General features: G+C 42.6%; 1 protein-coding gene across 1 annotated transcript in view; it reads left to right on the top strand.

Moving 5' to 3' along the window:
- STARD9 (StAR related lipid transfer domain containing 9) overlaps positions 1-17,762 on the top strand; it is a 305,447-nt gene that overhangs the window by 175,407 nt on the left and 112,278 nt on the right. Inside the window, exons 4-7 of the mRNA XM_077261513.1 lie at positions 13,930-14,046; positions 14,574-14,606; positions 15,449-15,510; positions 17,337-17,449. Of these exons, the coding sequence (XP_077117628.1) occupies positions 13,930-14,046; positions 14,574-14,606; positions 15,449-15,510; positions 17,337-17,449 (325 nt within the window). The remainder of the gene's footprint in view (positions 1-13,929; positions 14,047-14,573; positions 14,607-15,448; positions 15,511-17,336; positions 17,450-17,762) is intronic.

The raw sequence follows: 17,762 nt of genomic DNA, 5'->3' as shown, positions 1-17,762 counted from the left end.
TTTTGTGACTAAAAAGTTAAATGTTCATTTTTTACTTCCATGTTGCTTCTGCTGCTGTGAAACACCAGAAGGGTTAATAAACTTCTTGAATGTGGTTTTGAGCACCTTGAGGGGTGCAGTTTTTAGAATGGTGTCACTTTTGGGTATTTTCAGCCATATAGAACCCTCAAAATGACTTCAAATGTGAGGTGGTCCCTAAAAAAAAATGGTTTTGTAAATTTTGTTGTAAAAATGAGAAATCACTGGTCAAATTTTAACCCTTATAACTTCCTAGCAAACAAAAAATTTTGTTTCCAAAATTGTGCTGATGTAAAGTAGACATGTGGGAAACGTTATTTATTAACTATTTTGTGTCACATAACTCTCTGGTTTAACAGAATAAAAATTCAAATTGTGAAAATTGCAAAATTTTCAAAATTTTCGCCAAATTTCCATTTTTTTCACAAATAAACTCAGAAATTATCGACCTAAATTTACCACTAACATGAAGCCCAATATGTCTCAAAAAAACAATCTCAGAATCGCTAGGATCCGTTGAAGCGTTCCTGAGTTATTACCTCATAAAGGGACACTGGTCAGAATTGCAAAAAACGGCAAGGTCATTAAGGCCAAAATAGGTTGGGTCATGAAGGGGTTAACAGAATAAAAATTCAAAATTTGAAAATTGCGAAATTTTCAATATTTTAGCCAAATTTCCATTTTTTTCACAAATAAACTCAGAAATTATCGACCTAAATTTACCACTAACATGAAGCCCAATATGTCTCAAAAAAACAATCTCAGAATCGCTAGGATCCGTTGAAGCGTTCCTGAGTTATTACCTCATAAAGGGACACTGGTCAGAATTGCAAAAAACGGCCAGGTCATTAAAGGGAACGTGTCACCTGAATTTGGCGGGACCAGTTTTGGGTCATATGGGCGAGGTTTTCGGGTGTTTGATTCACCCTTTCCTTACCCGCTGGCTGCATGCTGGCCGCAATATTGGATTGATGTTCATTTCCTGTCCTCCGGAGTACACGCCAGCCTAAGGCAATATTGCCTTGTGCAGGTGTGTACTACTGAGGACACAGCATGAACTTCAATCCAATATTGCGGCCAGCATGCAGCCAGCGGGTAAGGAAAGGGTGAATCAAACACCCGAGAACCCCGCCCATATGACCCAAAACTGGTCCCGCCAAATTCAGGTGACAGGTTCCCTTTTAGGTCAAAATAGGCTGAGTCATGAAGGGGTTAAGAATGAGAACCCAACAAGAAAAATATTTGTATATGTACAATGAGAATGGCTTTTTATCTTTTCTTGATCTTGTTTACCGGCATTCTCAAATTCTGTCTTGTTACCTGGACACGGCACATCAAACATGTCCTCTTTATAGAAGTCTCTGCTTACTTTACATGTTTTGCTAATATTGACCCAGGTTTTTCAGTCGCCTCTTTCATACACACATGTAAAGAATGCAAGACTATCTGCTTTGTTACTGCTTATCCATGGGAACAACATGTTCATATTACTCTTGGATGAAGTCAAATCTTAATTGTCACCCATGTTTGAAATTTTATTTAATTTGCTATTTGCATGTTTTACCCATAGATGATGTATGATGCATACCCATAGATGATGTATAGTTACACAGCGGTGACCATGCCTCCCAACTTTTGAAGAAGGCAAGTAGGGACAAAGGTTGCAGCGTGATGCGGCAAATTTTAGGCCACGCCCAACCACACCCACTTCACAACTAGCCACACCCATATCCACGCCCCAACCACACCCATCTAGCACTGCTGATCACTGTTTCATAAACAATAATTATGAACAGAAAAAAATATGGCCACGCAGTGCTCTATACTGTGTAATGGCCATGCAGTGCTCCATACTGTGTAATGGCCACTGTCATGGTTCTCAATGGCAAGAGAACATGGTAAAGCATACAAAAAGGACTAGCTCTTGGAAGATGGGAACTCGAGCTGACTGTGAGCTAAACCTACCGCACAACTAACAGTGGCCGGGTAGCGTGCCTACGTTTTATCCCTAGACGCCCAGCGCCAGCCGGAGAACTGACTGACCCTAGCAGAGGAAAATACAGACCTGGCTTACCTCTAGAGAAATTTTCCCCAAAAGGCAGACAGTAGCCCCCACATATATTGTCGGTGATTTCAGAGGAAATTGACATACGAAGTATGAAGATAGGTTTAGCAAATTGAGGTCCGCTTACTAGATAGTAGGAAGACAGAAAAGGGAACTTCACAGTCAGCTGAAAACCCTTTCAAAACACCATCCTGAAATTACTTTAAGACTCTAATATCAACTCATGACACCAGAGTGGCAATTTCAGCTCACAAGAGCTTCCAGCCTCAGAAATAATCAATCACAGAGTACTGGAACAAAAATGCAAAACAAACTTAGGACTACAAGTCCAACTTAGCTGATAGTAGTCTAGGAGCAGGAACATGCAACAGAAAGGCTTCTGGTAACATTGTTGGCCGGCATAGAAATGACTGAGGAGCAAGGTTAAATAGAAAACTCCCACATCCTGATGGAAACAGGTGAACAGAGGAGATGAAGCACACAAGTGCAGTACCACCAGAAACCACCGGGGGAGCCCAGAAACCAAATTCACAACAGTACCCCCCCCTCAAGGAGGGGGCACCGAACCCTCACCAGAACCACCAGGGCGATCAGGATGAGCCCCATGAAAGGCACGGACCAAATCGGAGGCATGAACATCAGAGGCTGTCACCCAAGAGTTATCCTCCTGACCGTAGCCCTTCCACTTGACCAGATACTGAAGTCTCCGTCTGGAAACACGGGAGTCCAAGATCTTCTCGACAACGTACTCCAACTCACCCTCAACCAACACCGGAGCAGGAGGCTCAACGGAAGGCACAACCGGTACCTCATACCTGCGCAACAATGACCGATGGAAGACATTATGAATAGAAAAAGATGCAGGGAGGTCCAAACGAAAGGACACAGGGTTAAGAATCTCCAATATCTTGTACGGGCCGATGAACCGAGGCTTAAACTTAGGAGAAGAAACCTTCATAGGGACAAAACGAGAAGATAACCACACCAAGTCCCCAACACAAAGACGAGGACCAACACGACGACGGCGGTTGGCAAAATGCTGAGTCTTCTCCTGGGACAACTTCAAATTGTCCACCACATGCCCCCAAATCTGATGCAACCTCTCCACCACAGCATCCACTCCAGGACAATCCGAAGACTCCACCTGACCGGAAGAGAAACGAGGATGAAACCCCGAATTACAGAAGAAAGGAGAAACCAAGGTGGCAGAACTAGCCCGATTATTGAGGGCAAACTCCGCCAAGGGCAAAAAGGCAACCCAATCATCCTGATCCGCAGACACAAAACACCTCAAATAAGTCTCCAAGGTCTGATTAGTTCGCTCGGTCTGGCCATTAGTCTGAGGGTGGAAAGCAGACGAAAAAGACAAATCAATGCCCATCCTAGCACAGAACGCTCGCCAAAATCTAGACACGAATTGGGTTCCCCTGTCAGAAACGATATTCTCCGGAATACCATGCAAGCGCACCACATTTTGAAAAAACAGAGGAACCAGCTCGGATGAGGAGGGCAATTTAGGCAAGGGAACCAAATGGACCATCTTAGAGAAACGGTCACACACCACCCAGATGACAGACATCTTCTGAGAAACAGGGAGATCAGAAATAAAATCCATGGAGATGTGAGTCCAAGGCCTCTTCGGAATAGGCAAGGATAACAACAATCCACTAGCCCGAGAACAACAAGGCTTGGCCCGAGCACAAACATCACAAGACTGCACAAAACCTCGCACATCTCGCGACAGGGAAGGCCACCAGAAGGACCTAGCCACCAAATCCCTGGTACCAAAGATTCCAGGATGACCTGCTAACGCAGAAGAATGGACCTCCGAGATGACTCTACTGGTCCAATCATCAGGAACAAACAATCTACCAGGCGGGCAACGATCAGGTCTATCCGCCTGAAACTCCTGCAAGACCCGTCGCAAATCTGGGGAAACAGCAGATAATATCACTCCATCCTTAAGGATACCTGTAGGTTCAGAATTACCAGGGGAATCAGGCTCAAAACTCCTAGAAAGGGCATCCGCCTTCACATTTTTAGAACCCGGTAGGTAAGAAACCACAAAATTAAACCAAGAGAAAAATAACGACCAGCGCGCCTGTCTAGGATTCAGGCGCCTGGCGGACTCAAGATAAATCAAATTCTTGTGGTCGGTCAATACCACCACCTGATGTCTAGCCCCCTCAAGCCAATGACGCCACTCCTCAAAAGCCCACTTCATAGCCAAGAGCTCCCGATTACCAATATCATAATTTCGCTCAGCGGGCGAAAACTTACGAGAAAAGAACGCACAAGGTCTCATCACGGAGCAGTCGGAACTTTTCTGCGACAAAACCGCCCCAGCTCCGATTTCTGAAGCGTCGACCTCAACCTGAAAAGGAAGAGTAACATCAGGCTGACGCAATACAGGGGCGGAAGAAAAGCGGCGCTTAAGCTCCCGAAAGGCCTCCACAGCAGCAGGGGACCACTCAGCAACATCAGCACCCTTCTTAGTCAAATCAGTCAACGGTTTAGCGACATCAGAAAAACCAGTTATAAATCGACGATAAAAATTAGCAAAGCCCAAAAACTTCTGAAGGCTCTTAAGAGAAGAGGGTTGCGTCCAATCACAAATAGCCTGAACCTTGACAGGGTCCATCTCAATGGAAGAGGGGGAAAAAATGTACCCCAAAAACTAAATCTTTTGAACCCCAAAAACGCACTTAGAACCCTTTACACACAAGGAATTAGAGCGCAAAACCTGAAAAACCCTCCTGACCTGTTGGACATGAGAGTCCCAGTCATCCGAAAAAATCAAAATATCATCCAGATACACAATCAAAAATTTATCCAAATATTCACGGAAAATGTCATGCATAAAGGACTGAAAGACTGAAGGGGCATTTGAAAGACCAAAAGGCATTACTAAATACTCAAAATGGCCCTCAGGCGTATTAAATGCGGTTTTCCACTCATCCCCCTGCTTAATTCGCACTAAATTATACGCCCCACGAAGATCAATCTTAGAGAACCACTTGGCCCCCTTTATTCGAGCAAACAAATCAGTAAGCAGTGGCAAAGGATACTGATATTTAACCGTGATTTTATTCAAAAGCCGATAATCAATACACGGCCTCAAAGAGCCATCTTTTTTAGATACAAAGAAAAAACCGGCTCCTAAGGGAGATGACGAAGGACGAATATGTCCCTTTTCCAAGGACTCCTTAATATATTCCCGCATAGCAGCATGTTCAGGCACAGATAGATTAAATAAACGACCCTTTGGAAACTTACTGCCCGGAATCAGATCTATAGTACAATCGCACTCTCTGTGCGGAGGTAGTGAACCAATTTTAGGCTCCTCAAAAACGTCACGATAATCAGATAAAAATTCCGGAATCTCAGAGGGAATAGATGACGAAATGGAAACCAAAGGTACGTCCCCATGAGTCCCCTGACATCCCCAGCTTAACACAGACATTGCTTTCCAGTCGAGGACTGGGTTATGAGATTGCAGCCATGGCAATCCAAGCACCAACACATCATGTAGATTATACAACACAAGGAAGCGAATAATCTCCTGGTGATCCGGATTAATACGCATATTTACTTGTGTCCAGTATTGTGGTTTATTACTAGCCAATGGCGTGGAGTCAGTACCCTTCAAAGGTATAGGAACTTCCAGAGGCTCTAAATCAAACCCACAGCGTTTGGCAAAGGACCAATCCATATGACTCAAAGCGGCGCCAGAGTCGACATAGGCGTCCGCGGTAATAGACGATAAAGAGCAAATCAGGGTCACAGATAGAATAAACTTAGACTGTAAAGTGCCAATTGAAACAGACTTATCAACCTTCTTAGTACGTTTAGAGCATGCTGATATAACATGAGTTGAATCACCACAATAGAAGCATAATCCATTTTTTCGCCTAAAATTCTGTCGTTCGCTTCTGGACAGAATTCTATCACATTGCATAATCTCTGGCGCCTTCTCAGTAGACACCGCCAAATGGTGCACAGGTTTGCGCTCCCGCAAACGCCGATCAATCTGAATAGCCATTGTCATGGACTCATTCAGACCTGTAGGCACAGGGAACCCCACCATAACATCCTTAATGGCATCAGAGAGACCCTCTCTGAAATTCGCCGCCAGGGCGCACTCATTCCACTGAGTAAGCACAGACCACTTACGAAATTTTTGGCAGTATATTTCAGCCTCATCTTGCCCTTGAGACAGGGCCATTAAGGCTTTTTCCGCCTGAATCTCTAAATGAGGTTCCTCATAAAGCCACCCCAAAGCCAGGAAAAACGCATCCACATTAAGCAACGCAGGATCCCCTGGTGCCAAAGCAAATGCCCAGTCCTGAGGGTCGCCCCGGAGCAAGGAAATTACAATCCTGACCTGCTGTGCAGGATCTCCAGCGGAGCGAGATCTCAGAGACAAAAATAATTTACAATTATGTTTGAAATTCTGGAAGCGAGATCTATCCCCGGAGAAAAATTCAGGTAAAGGAATTCTAGGTTCAGATATAGGAGCATGAATAACAAAATCCTGTAAACTTTGAACCTTCACAGCGAGATTATCCAATCCTGTAGCTAAACTCTGAGGATCCATATTAATCAGGTGAAATCAGAACCATTCAAGGATTAGAAGGAGAGAGAGACGAAGGCTGCAGTAAGCAGAGATGCAAGTGAATCAACTAATGAGCAAACTCCGGAAAGAAAAAAAAAAAAAAAAATTCTCTGCAGAGTTCTTTTCTCTCCTTTCTTCTGCCAATTATTTTAACCCTTGGCCGGCCAAACTGTCATGGTTCTCAATGGCAAGAGAGCATGGTAAAGCATACAAAAAGGACTAGCTCTTGGAAGATGGGAACTCGAGCTGACTGTGAGCTAAACCTACCGCACAACTAACAGTGGCCGGGTAGCGTGCCTACGTTTTATCCCTAGACGCCCAGCGCCAGCCGGAGAACTGACTGACCCTAGCAGAGGAAAATACAGACCTGGCTTACCTCTAGAGAAATTTTCCCCAAAAGGCAGACAGTAGCCCCCACATATATTGTCGGTGATTTCAGAGGAAATTGACATACGAAGTATGAAGATAGGTTTAGCAAATTGAGGTCCGCTTACTAGATAGTAGGAAGACAGAAAAGGGAACTTCACAGTCAGCTGAAAACCCTTTCAAAACACCATCCTGAAATTACTTTAAGACTCTAATATCAACTCATGACACCAGAGTGGCAATTTCAGCTCACAAGAGCTTCCAGCCTCAGAAATAATCAATCACAGAGTACTGGAACAAAAATGCAAAACAAACTTAGGACTACAAGTCCAACTTAGCTGATAGTAGTCTAGGAGCAGGAACATGCAACAGAAAGGCTTCTGGTAACATTGTTGGCCGGCATAGAAATGACTGAGGAGCAAGGTTAAATAGAAAACTCCCACATCCTGATGGAAACAGGTGAACAGAGGAGATGAAGCACACAAGTGCAGTACCACCAGAAACCACCGGGGGAGCCCAGAAACCAAATTCACAACAGGCCACACAGTGCTCCATACTGTATAATGACCCCACATGATGCTGTGTACAGTATAATGGCCACACATGATGCTCCATAGTGTATAATGGCCACACATGATGCTCCATACTGTATAATGGCCACACAGTGCTCCATACTGTATAATGGCCCCACATGATGATGCATACAGTATAATGGCCTCACATGATGCTGCGTACTGTATAATGGCCTCACATGATGCTGCGTACTGTATAATGGCTCCACATGATGCTGCGTATATTATAATGGCCACACATGATGCTCCATACTGTATAATGGCTACACATTGCTCCATCTATATATAATTGTCTAAGGGTTTTTCTGTCTGTCTGTCTGTCCCGTTTATTCATTCGCTGATTGGTCGAGGCCGCCTGGGCCTCGACCAATCAGCGACGGGCACAGTATCGACGTACAAATCCCGCGTTGGCGGCCTCGACCAATCAGCGACGGGCACAGCATGGCGACGATGATGTCATAATGGAAATCCCGCGTCTCTGATTGGTCGAGGCTGCCAGGCCTCGACCAATCAGCGACGGGCACAGTATCGACGTACAAATCCCGCGTTGGCGGCCTCGACCAATGAGCGACGGGCACAGCATGGCGACGATGATGTCATAATGGAAATCCCGCGTCTCTGATTGGTCGAGGCTGCCAGGCCTCGACCAATCAGCGACGGGCACAGTATCGACGTAGATGTCATAATGGTTGCCATGGCGATGATGTCAAAAAAGTTGCCTCGACCAATCAGCGACGGGCACAGTCGGAATCATCATTGTCCATATACTACAGGGACATGCATATTCTAGAATACCCGATGCGTTAGAATCGGGCCACAATCTAGTACTGTATAATGACCCCACATGATGCTGTGTACAGTATAATGGCCCCACATGATGATGCATACTGTATAATGGCCCACATGATGCTGCGTATGGTGTAATGGCCACACATGATGCTCCATACAGTATAATGGGCCAACATAATGCTGCGTACTGTATAATGGCCCACATGATGCTGCGTATAGTATAATGGCCACACATGATGCTGCATACTGTATAATGGCCACACATGATGCTCCATACTATGTAATGGCCACACATAATGCTCCATACTGTATAATGGCCACACAGTGCTCCATACTGTATAATGGCCACACAGTGCTCCATACTGTATAATGACCCCACATGATGCTGTGTACAGTATAATGGCCACACATGATGCTCCATAGTGTATAATGGCCACACATGATGCTCCATACTGTATAATGGCCACACAGTGCTCCATACTGTATAATGGCCCCACATGATGATGCATACAGTATAATGGCCTCACATGATGCTGCGTACTGTATAATGGCCTCACATGATGCTGCGTACTGTATAATGGCTCCACATGATGCTGCGTATATTATAATGGCCACACATGATGCTCCATACTGTATAATGGCTACACATTGCTCCATCTATATATAATTGTCTAAGGGTTTTTCTGTCTGTCTGTCTGTCCCGTTTATTCATTCGCTGATTGGTCGAGGCCGCCTGGGCCTCGACCAATCAGCGACGGGCACAGTATCGACGTACAAATCCCGCGTTGGCGGCCTCGACCAATCAGCGACGGGCACAGCATGGCGACGATGATGTCATAATGGAAATCCCGCGTCTCTGATTGGTCGAGGCTGCCAGGCCTCGACCAATCAGCGACGGGCACAGTATCGACGTACAAATCCCGCGTTGGCGGCCTCGACCAATGAGCGACGGGCACAGCATGGCGACGATGATGTCATAATGGAAATCCCGCGTCTCTGATTGGTCGAGGCTGCCAGGCCTCGACCAATCAGCGACGGGCACAGTATCGACGTAGATGTCATAATGGTTGCCATGGCGATGATGTCAAAAAAGTTGCCTCGACCAATCAGCGACGGGCACAGTCGGAATCATCATTGTCCATATACTACAGGGACATGCATATTCTAGAATACCCGATGCGTTAGAATCGGGCCACAATCTAGTACTGTATAATGACCCCACATGATGCTGTGTACAGTATAATGGCCCCACATGATGATGCATACTGTATAATGGCCCACATGATGCTGCGTATGGTGTAATGGCCACACATGATGCTCCATACAGTATAATGGGCCAACATAATGCTGCGTACTGTATAATGGCCCACATGATGCTGCGTATAGTATAATGGCCACACATGATGCTGCATACTGTATAATGGCCACACATGATGCTCCATACTATGTAATGGCCACACATAATGCTCCATACTGTATAATGGCCACACAGTGCTCCATACTGTATAATGGCCACACAGTGCTCCATACTGTATAATGACCCCACATGATGCTGTGTACAGTATAATGGCCACACATGATGCTCCATAGTGTATAATGGCCACACATGATGCTCCATACTGTATAATGGCCACACAGTGCTCCATACTGTATAATGGCCCCACATGATGATGCATACAGTATAATGGCCTCACATGATGCTGCGTACTGTATAATGGCCTCACATGATGCTGCGTACTGTATAATGGCTCCACATGATGCTGCGTATATTATAATGGCCACACATGATGCTCCATACTGTATAATGGCTACACATTGCTCCATCTATATATAATTGTCTAAGGGTTTTTCTGTCTGTCTGTCTGTCCCGTTTATTCATTCGCTGATTGGTCGAGGCCGCCTGGGCCTCGACCAATCAGCGACGGGCACAGTATCGACGTACAAATCCCGCGTTGGCGGCCTCGACCAATCAGCGACGGGCACAGCATGGCGACGATGATGTCATAATGGAAATCCCGCGTCTCTGATTGGTCGAGGCTGCCAGGCCTCGACCAATCAGCGACGGGCACAGTATCGACGTACAAATCCCGCGTTGGCGGCCTCGACCAATGAGCGACGGGCACAGCATGGCGACGATGATGTCATAATGGAAATCCCGCGTCTCTGATTGGTCGAGGCTGCCAGGCCTCGACCAATCAGCGACGGGCACAGTATCGACGTAGATGTCATAATGGTTGCCATGGCGATGATGTCAAAAAAGTTGCCTCGACCAATCAGCGACGGGCACAGTCGGAATCATCATTGTCCATATACTACAGGGACATGCATATTCTAGAATACCCGATGCGTTAGAATCGGGCCACAATCTAGTACTGTATAATGACCCCACATGATGCTGTGTACAGTATAATGGCCCCACATGATGATGCATACTGTATAATGGCCCACATGATGCTGCGTATGGTGTAATGGCCACACATGATGCTCCATACAGTATAATGGGCCAACATAATGCTGCGTACTGTATAATGGCCCACATGATGCTGCGTATAGTATAATGGCCACACATGATGCTGCATACTGTATAATGGCCACACATGATGCTCCATACTATGTAATGGCCACACATAATGCTCCATACTGTATAATGGCCACACAGTGCTCCATACTGTATAATGGCCACACAGTGCTCCATACTGTATAATGGGCACACATGATGATGCATACAGTATAATGGCCACACATGATGCTGCATACTTTATAATGGCCTCAGATGATGCTTCGTACAGTATAATGGCCCCACATGATGCTGCGTACTGTATAATGGCCTACATGATGCTGCGTATAGTATAATGGCCACACATGATGCTGCATACTGTATAATGGCCACACATGATGCTCCATACTATATAATGGCCACACATAATGCTCCATACTGTATAATGGCCACACAGTGCTCCATACTGTATAATGGCCCCACATGATGATGCATACAGTATAATGGCCACACATGATGCTGCATACTGTATAATGGCCTCACATGATGCTCCATACAGTATAATAGGCCCACATGATGCTGCGTACTGTATAATATCCCTGCATGATGCTGCGTACAGTATAGTGGCCCCACATGATGCTGCGTACTGTATAATGGCCACACATGATGCTGCATACTGTATAATGGCCACTCATGATGCTGCGTACAGTATAATGGCCATACATAGTGACCCCACCCCCATCATTGCCCTCACACCTCCATCATTGCCTTCTCCATCAACACACACATGGTACCTCAGTTCAGGGGACTGTCATACAGAATGAACATTAGCGCATGTCATGATGGCTCTACATACCTGTAGATGATGTATAGGTACACAGCGGGGACTAGGGGTAGATGAACATTAGCACATGTCTTGATGGCTCTGTACATACCTGTAGATGATGTATAGGTACACAGCGGGGACTAGGGGTAGATGAACATTAGCACATGCCATGATGGCTCTGTACATACCTGTAGATGATGTATAGGTACACAGCGGGGACTAGGGGTAGATAAACATTAGCACATGTCTTGATGGCTCTGTACATACCTGTAGATGATGTATAGGTACACAGCGGGGACTAGGGGTAGATGAACTTTAGCACATGCCATGATGGCTCTGTAGGCGTAGATCATGGACCATAGTAATGTAAGAGATTCGATAATAAATGTACAGAGTCACGTTGACCAGCACAAAAGTCTCATGTTCATGTTTTGTAATTTCTAAAATTGTGTAATCAGAGAGGTTTTATCTAACCCCTTAGTGACAGAACCACATTTTAAAAATCTGAGTCCCTTTATGTGGTAATAACACTGGAACGCTTTGACAAATTCCAGTCATTTTGAGATTGTTTTCTCGTGACACATTATACTTTATGGTAATGGTAAATTCAGGTTGATATGTTTTGTCTTTATTTATAAAAAATATCAGAAATTTGAAAAACTTAAAAAAATTAGCAATTTTCAAACTTTGAATGATTATCCCTTTAATTCATAGCATAGGAAAACATAAATAATATTTCCCACATGTCTGCTTTAAATCAGCACTATTCGTAAAATGTTATTTTATTTTGTTAGCATTTTTGGAGGTTTACAAATGTAGCAGTAATTTTTCATTTTTTTCATTTTTTTCAAGGAAATTTACAAAATAATTTTTTTTAGGGACCTATCCAGGTTTGAAGTGCCTTTACGGGTCCTATATATTGGAAAACCCCCCAAACTAATACCATTTTAAAAATAACACCTCCTGACATACTGAAAACTGCTGTCAGGTAGTTTATTAACCCTTCATGTGCTTTTCAGGAATTAATACAAAGTGGCATGATAGGAATGAAAAAGTTGATTTTTACCACCTAAATGTGACTGACTTTTTAGCAGGCCACTGTAGCAGGCAGACTCTAAGGCCACTATTTGCTCGTGCATTGCCATGGCAAGCATCAGGAACCACAGAATCATGAACTCATAGTGCCGATGGGGATAAAAAGGGAGAAGCCACACTCTTTTAAACATTTATATGATATAGTCATTATTGATAGCAGCATCTAAGGGGTTAAACAGATATGGATGGTGACAACACTGATCGTGGCTGATGCAGAAAATTGTCAGCTATAGTGTACAGCAGATGGCTGCAGGATTGTCTCCTGTATGGGGATGCTATTCTCTTATATCTTGGGACAGATAAAAGACCTATTGGCGGTCATTAAGGGGTTAAATTTAAGTATACAATTAAAATGTATAAATAAATATGACTTGTGTATACCGATAGAAGGATAAACCAATCCACCCTTTTGTTTCCCAGCATGACGAAGACATCAGGGTGTAGTTGATTTTTCACTGGAACCGGTCCTAGTAAAACACACGCTTTGCAGATCTGGCTTTTATTCATTCTAAAAATTACATGTCCTTTATATCAGTAACACATTACAGTGCTTGTTTCATCAAAGCAGCCCCTTTTGTTATGGTGACAGCCCCAACTCTCATAAGATCCCTGTGAGTCTGGCTGATGGGGCACCCAGCGGTTCAGCTCTTATCAACGGGGGTAGCTCTGGTCCCTGCAGGACAGATGTGTTATATGCTAGTCAATCGTGTAGTAAATCGCCAAACCAGGTCCACAAGAACTTGAAAGCTCATTTTTCTGGGTGTTATGCGTGTGGCGAGCCATCATGGCGAGTTATCATCGGCTGCAGAGTATCTTTTGGGTAGACCATACGTGGCTAAATGCTTCTTAACTCAACTATATAAAATCATATATTTCCTCATCATGTAAGATGGACTACATATTTCTAAAATGGAAGACATTATTTGATTTGTAAATATTTGATGAATAGTCAATGCCACAGAATTCTTGTAAATCTTGAAGTTCCTTGGCCAATTTAGATCAGTCCTGAAAGACAACAACAAATGTGACCTGAAGTGTTTTTTTTATATATTCAGCTCCTATGTTCTTGTTTTCTTGTGTTCTCAGGTGTTCCAGGACCTTGGCACCACAATTCTTTCAGAAGCCATTAAGGGCTATAACGTGTGTCTGTTTGCCTATGGACAGACTGGCTCAGGGAAGACATACACAATGATGGGTACTCCGGTAGGTGATTGCATGCTCATGAAACCTTCATACGTCTGGATAGCGAAAATAATGAAAATATTAAATATGAAGCTGCAATAAACCCCATTACAGGTGTAAATGAGGTTTATTGACATCCATTGCTTTAGTGATGATTACTCAGCAAGACGCTCAGTTCCATTTTACCTGTTATTTAAGTTTGTAAAGCATTTTCCATGGTCATGGTCCTGACACTACACAATGCACACCTGCCTGCCAAAGTGCCATTGTGTTTCTTTATTTTAACTATTATTCATTTTTATTTTTTTAATAATTCTCCATAATATAAAGGCTTCATGATGCTACAGAAAAAGTAAAAAAAAAAGTGTTGACTTTTCAAATGCAACAATAGAAAATGTAAATAAATAAAATGCTTGGTCATTTACACCCAAAATGGACCGGTCTCTAAGGATATTTGACAGTTTGTTTTGATGTCATCCGGTGCATAGGTTTTTTTTTTTTTTTATACAGATGTTTAACTTTTTTTTTTTTCTCTTTATGTTGTTTAGACATCAATTGGACTGACTCCACGCATTTGTGAAGTAAGTACGTTTTGCATTTAAAAAAAATAGAATCTGAATAGAATATTATATATAGTAAATACAGGCGGAAATCCTAAATAATTGCAGGCAGAAATGGATAATAAATTTACTTACAGTATATTACATGCAGGCACGATTCTACAGTAAATGCAGGCCCATACATGCAATGGAGTAGACACAGATTTACATGCACATAAACATATCTTTAATGTGACCACATGCATCTAGTGAATATTAAATATAGAAATTATATTATTTATTATAATCTAGTAGCATAGTAATATATATGGTAAATGAAGTGCATAGAGTTACATAAATACTGCATATATAATAGACAATACCCAATGGAATTCCACTGAAACTTATGGTATTTTTGCTTATTTTGTACATTATTAAATAGGATCCGTCACCAGGTGTAAAGTGGTTAGTTTTTGTTCTTAATTCTTCTCCCCTGATTATTCTGTTTTGTTTTTGTTTTGTTTTTTTAATCCACCATTTTCTCCAGAGATATGGGGCTTTTTATTTAGTGCTAATTTTTGTTTTAAGCAAGGCGGCGTGGCTCACAGGATCCTCAGGGGAGTGAGTGTGTTTAGGCTGCTGAGCAGTATTACCATGTGAGCCATACCCTCTTGGTGGAGACCATGAAAATTGGCATCAAATTAATAGGCTTGTATCTCTGGAACAGATTGGCAGATTAAAAAAAAACAAGAAGCAGAATACTCAGGGGATCAGTGAGATTAAAATAAGAATTTTCTATTGTCTTGTGGATAGGTCCCCTTTAGATATAATTTGACCTAAATAGGATAAAATTGTGGTCATGTTTTCTCAATCCACTGTTGTAGGGTCTGTTCAGTTATAATGATGGCTCTCCAGGTTCTCCATCCTCAAGCCGAATTGAAGTGAGGTGAGTCGTGCTCAATGAAGAAAGTCTTTCCTAGTTACTGGTGCTTTCTAGTTGTGACAGACATGTAAAAGACATAGTTACACAGCAGGATATGCCTTAAATCTCCAGATGAGGGACACCTTTAGGACTTACAACCATTTGCAAAACTTGTGTCCGTCCATTCTTGTTCTGGAGATCGCTGTTGTAATATGTGACCTTCTGCGTGGTGCTCTGATAGAGGAAAAACCTTTTGTGCATGTACAATCAAAACTCTTGAAGGCTGAGTTTGCTATATTATGTCTCCATACAACAGGGCGACTATACAGATCTGCATTATAGTATAATAGTAGTATGAAGAAAAGGCCTAGATGATTTACAGTGGGGTATTTGTGATTCTGTATCTTTACACATACCTGTATTTCAATAAAGGATGTTAGATGTCCCGGGTGATCGCTGCTTGTTTCCTCATGCAATAAGGCTTAGGCTACGTTCACACATTGCATTTTTGCTGTGTTTCTTTTTAAAGCAAAGTTTAAGCTGTTTGCCAAAAGCAGCTTTTGCTTAGTTTTTGCTGCATTTTTAATGGTGTGTTTTTGTCAGGGTACATTTGTCTCTTGTGTATGCTGATAAAGGTTAGTGCATAAAAAAGTAATCTAATTCAACCTCATCAGGTTTTGGCACCAAAAACTCAGCAAATCCCGATGCCTTCATTTTTTCCAGCGTTTTTTAATTGCTTTCAATTAGTGAAAAACGCTGAAAGAAGTGATGTGCTGCATTTTGCAAAAAACACAGCTCTTTGACAAAATGGTCAGGAAAACAACAAAACAAGGTGTGTACATGAGATTTCTGAAATCTTAGGCTTTGCTGGTACTGTGTAACGCAGCTGAAAATTTGCATTAAAAAACGCCCTTAAAAAATGCTGCAAAACGCAACATGTGAACACAGCCTAAGTCTACAAAGCGACACTGAAGTCTCATTGCAACATCTCAGCTAATGATTTCCTATGGTGTCGCATTGCATCCTGCGGCTGCAACACAGTCGCAAATGTTTCCAATGGAGTTGTCTTTTCCGTTGCAATCGACTAGTTGAGTCTGCAAGCGTTGCAAGCGACACAGACTCCAGTGCAAGTCACAAGTGACACATGACTTGTAGCAACTTGGCTGCTCTAAAATAGTTGCTCGACAGCAAGTCGCAGACAAGTTCCGCAGATATATTTTTGTTGTGCAACATTTGTGAGAATTTCTGCCTCGTGACAGATGTCAGATTGTAGCCCTAGCCTTGGGATGGACATTTGCAGTCAAGGCAATCCCATAGGAATCTCAAAGTGACTAGTAGCCACTCCAGTCGGGCGTAATGGATTTATATATTGTTTATGTAAATATCATAGATCATATCAGAGAATGGTTGTGGGCTGTAAATGACACTTTTGTTTTACTGACGAGGGATTTCACATTTGTCTAAATCAATCATCTTTTGGGTACAATGTATGGAAAGTGTGACTTATATGTTCTTCTCATTACTACACACAATGTAGGAAACAATGCTGAGTGCAAACCAATATGTTGTAGATGTGTGTATATATACAGCGAATGCTATGTAGTATATATATATATATATATATATATATATATATATATATATATATATATTGTATGTGTAATTTTATTTATTTTTTACATTTTTTTACTTTCCTTCTAAGTGTCATGGTAGAAGGTCGCTTTAATATCGGTTTTGCTTAAAAAAAAATTGACGCAGTGTTTTCTGTGTTTCAATGGACATAATAAATACATTTCATCATTTGAGTTTTGTATGTTGTAATCATTTTAAAACTTTTTTTTTGGCTTAAGTTTTCTAGAAATTTATAATGAACGTGTCCGGGATTTGCTGCATCAGTCTGATCAAAAGAAACCTTATACCCTGCGGGTCCGTGAACACCCAGAGAAGGGGCCATATGTGCAAGGTATGATAGAAAGGGAACAGCAGATGGGAGGCCAAGGCACATAAGCACCACAGCCCACATAAAGGGAACCTGACTGCTTCCCCAGTCCCCCATAACCGCCACCATATATTTATTATATATTTATTCCTATCCTTATACCCTTCGCAACAAGCCCTTTTTATTGTTTTATTGATTATTACATATTCCAAAAACCAATGTTATAACTGCGGTGGTGATATTTAAACACCATATATAATACAATAATGAAGGAATAATTAATGATGAGAGGTAAGCTGGCCATATGTGTGACATGAGATGGCTGTTGAAAGGACGA

Source organism: Ranitomeya variabilis, chromosome 1 (genome assembly GCF_051348905.1).
Source record: "Ranitomeya variabilis isolate aRanVar5 chromosome 1, aRanVar5.hap1, whole genome shotgun sequence".
Classification (NCBI taxonomy): Eukaryota; Metazoa; Chordata; class Amphibia; order Anura; family Dendrobatidae; genus Ranitomeya; species Ranitomeya variabilis.
This window is presented reverse-complemented; position numbering and strand designations above follow the sequence as displayed.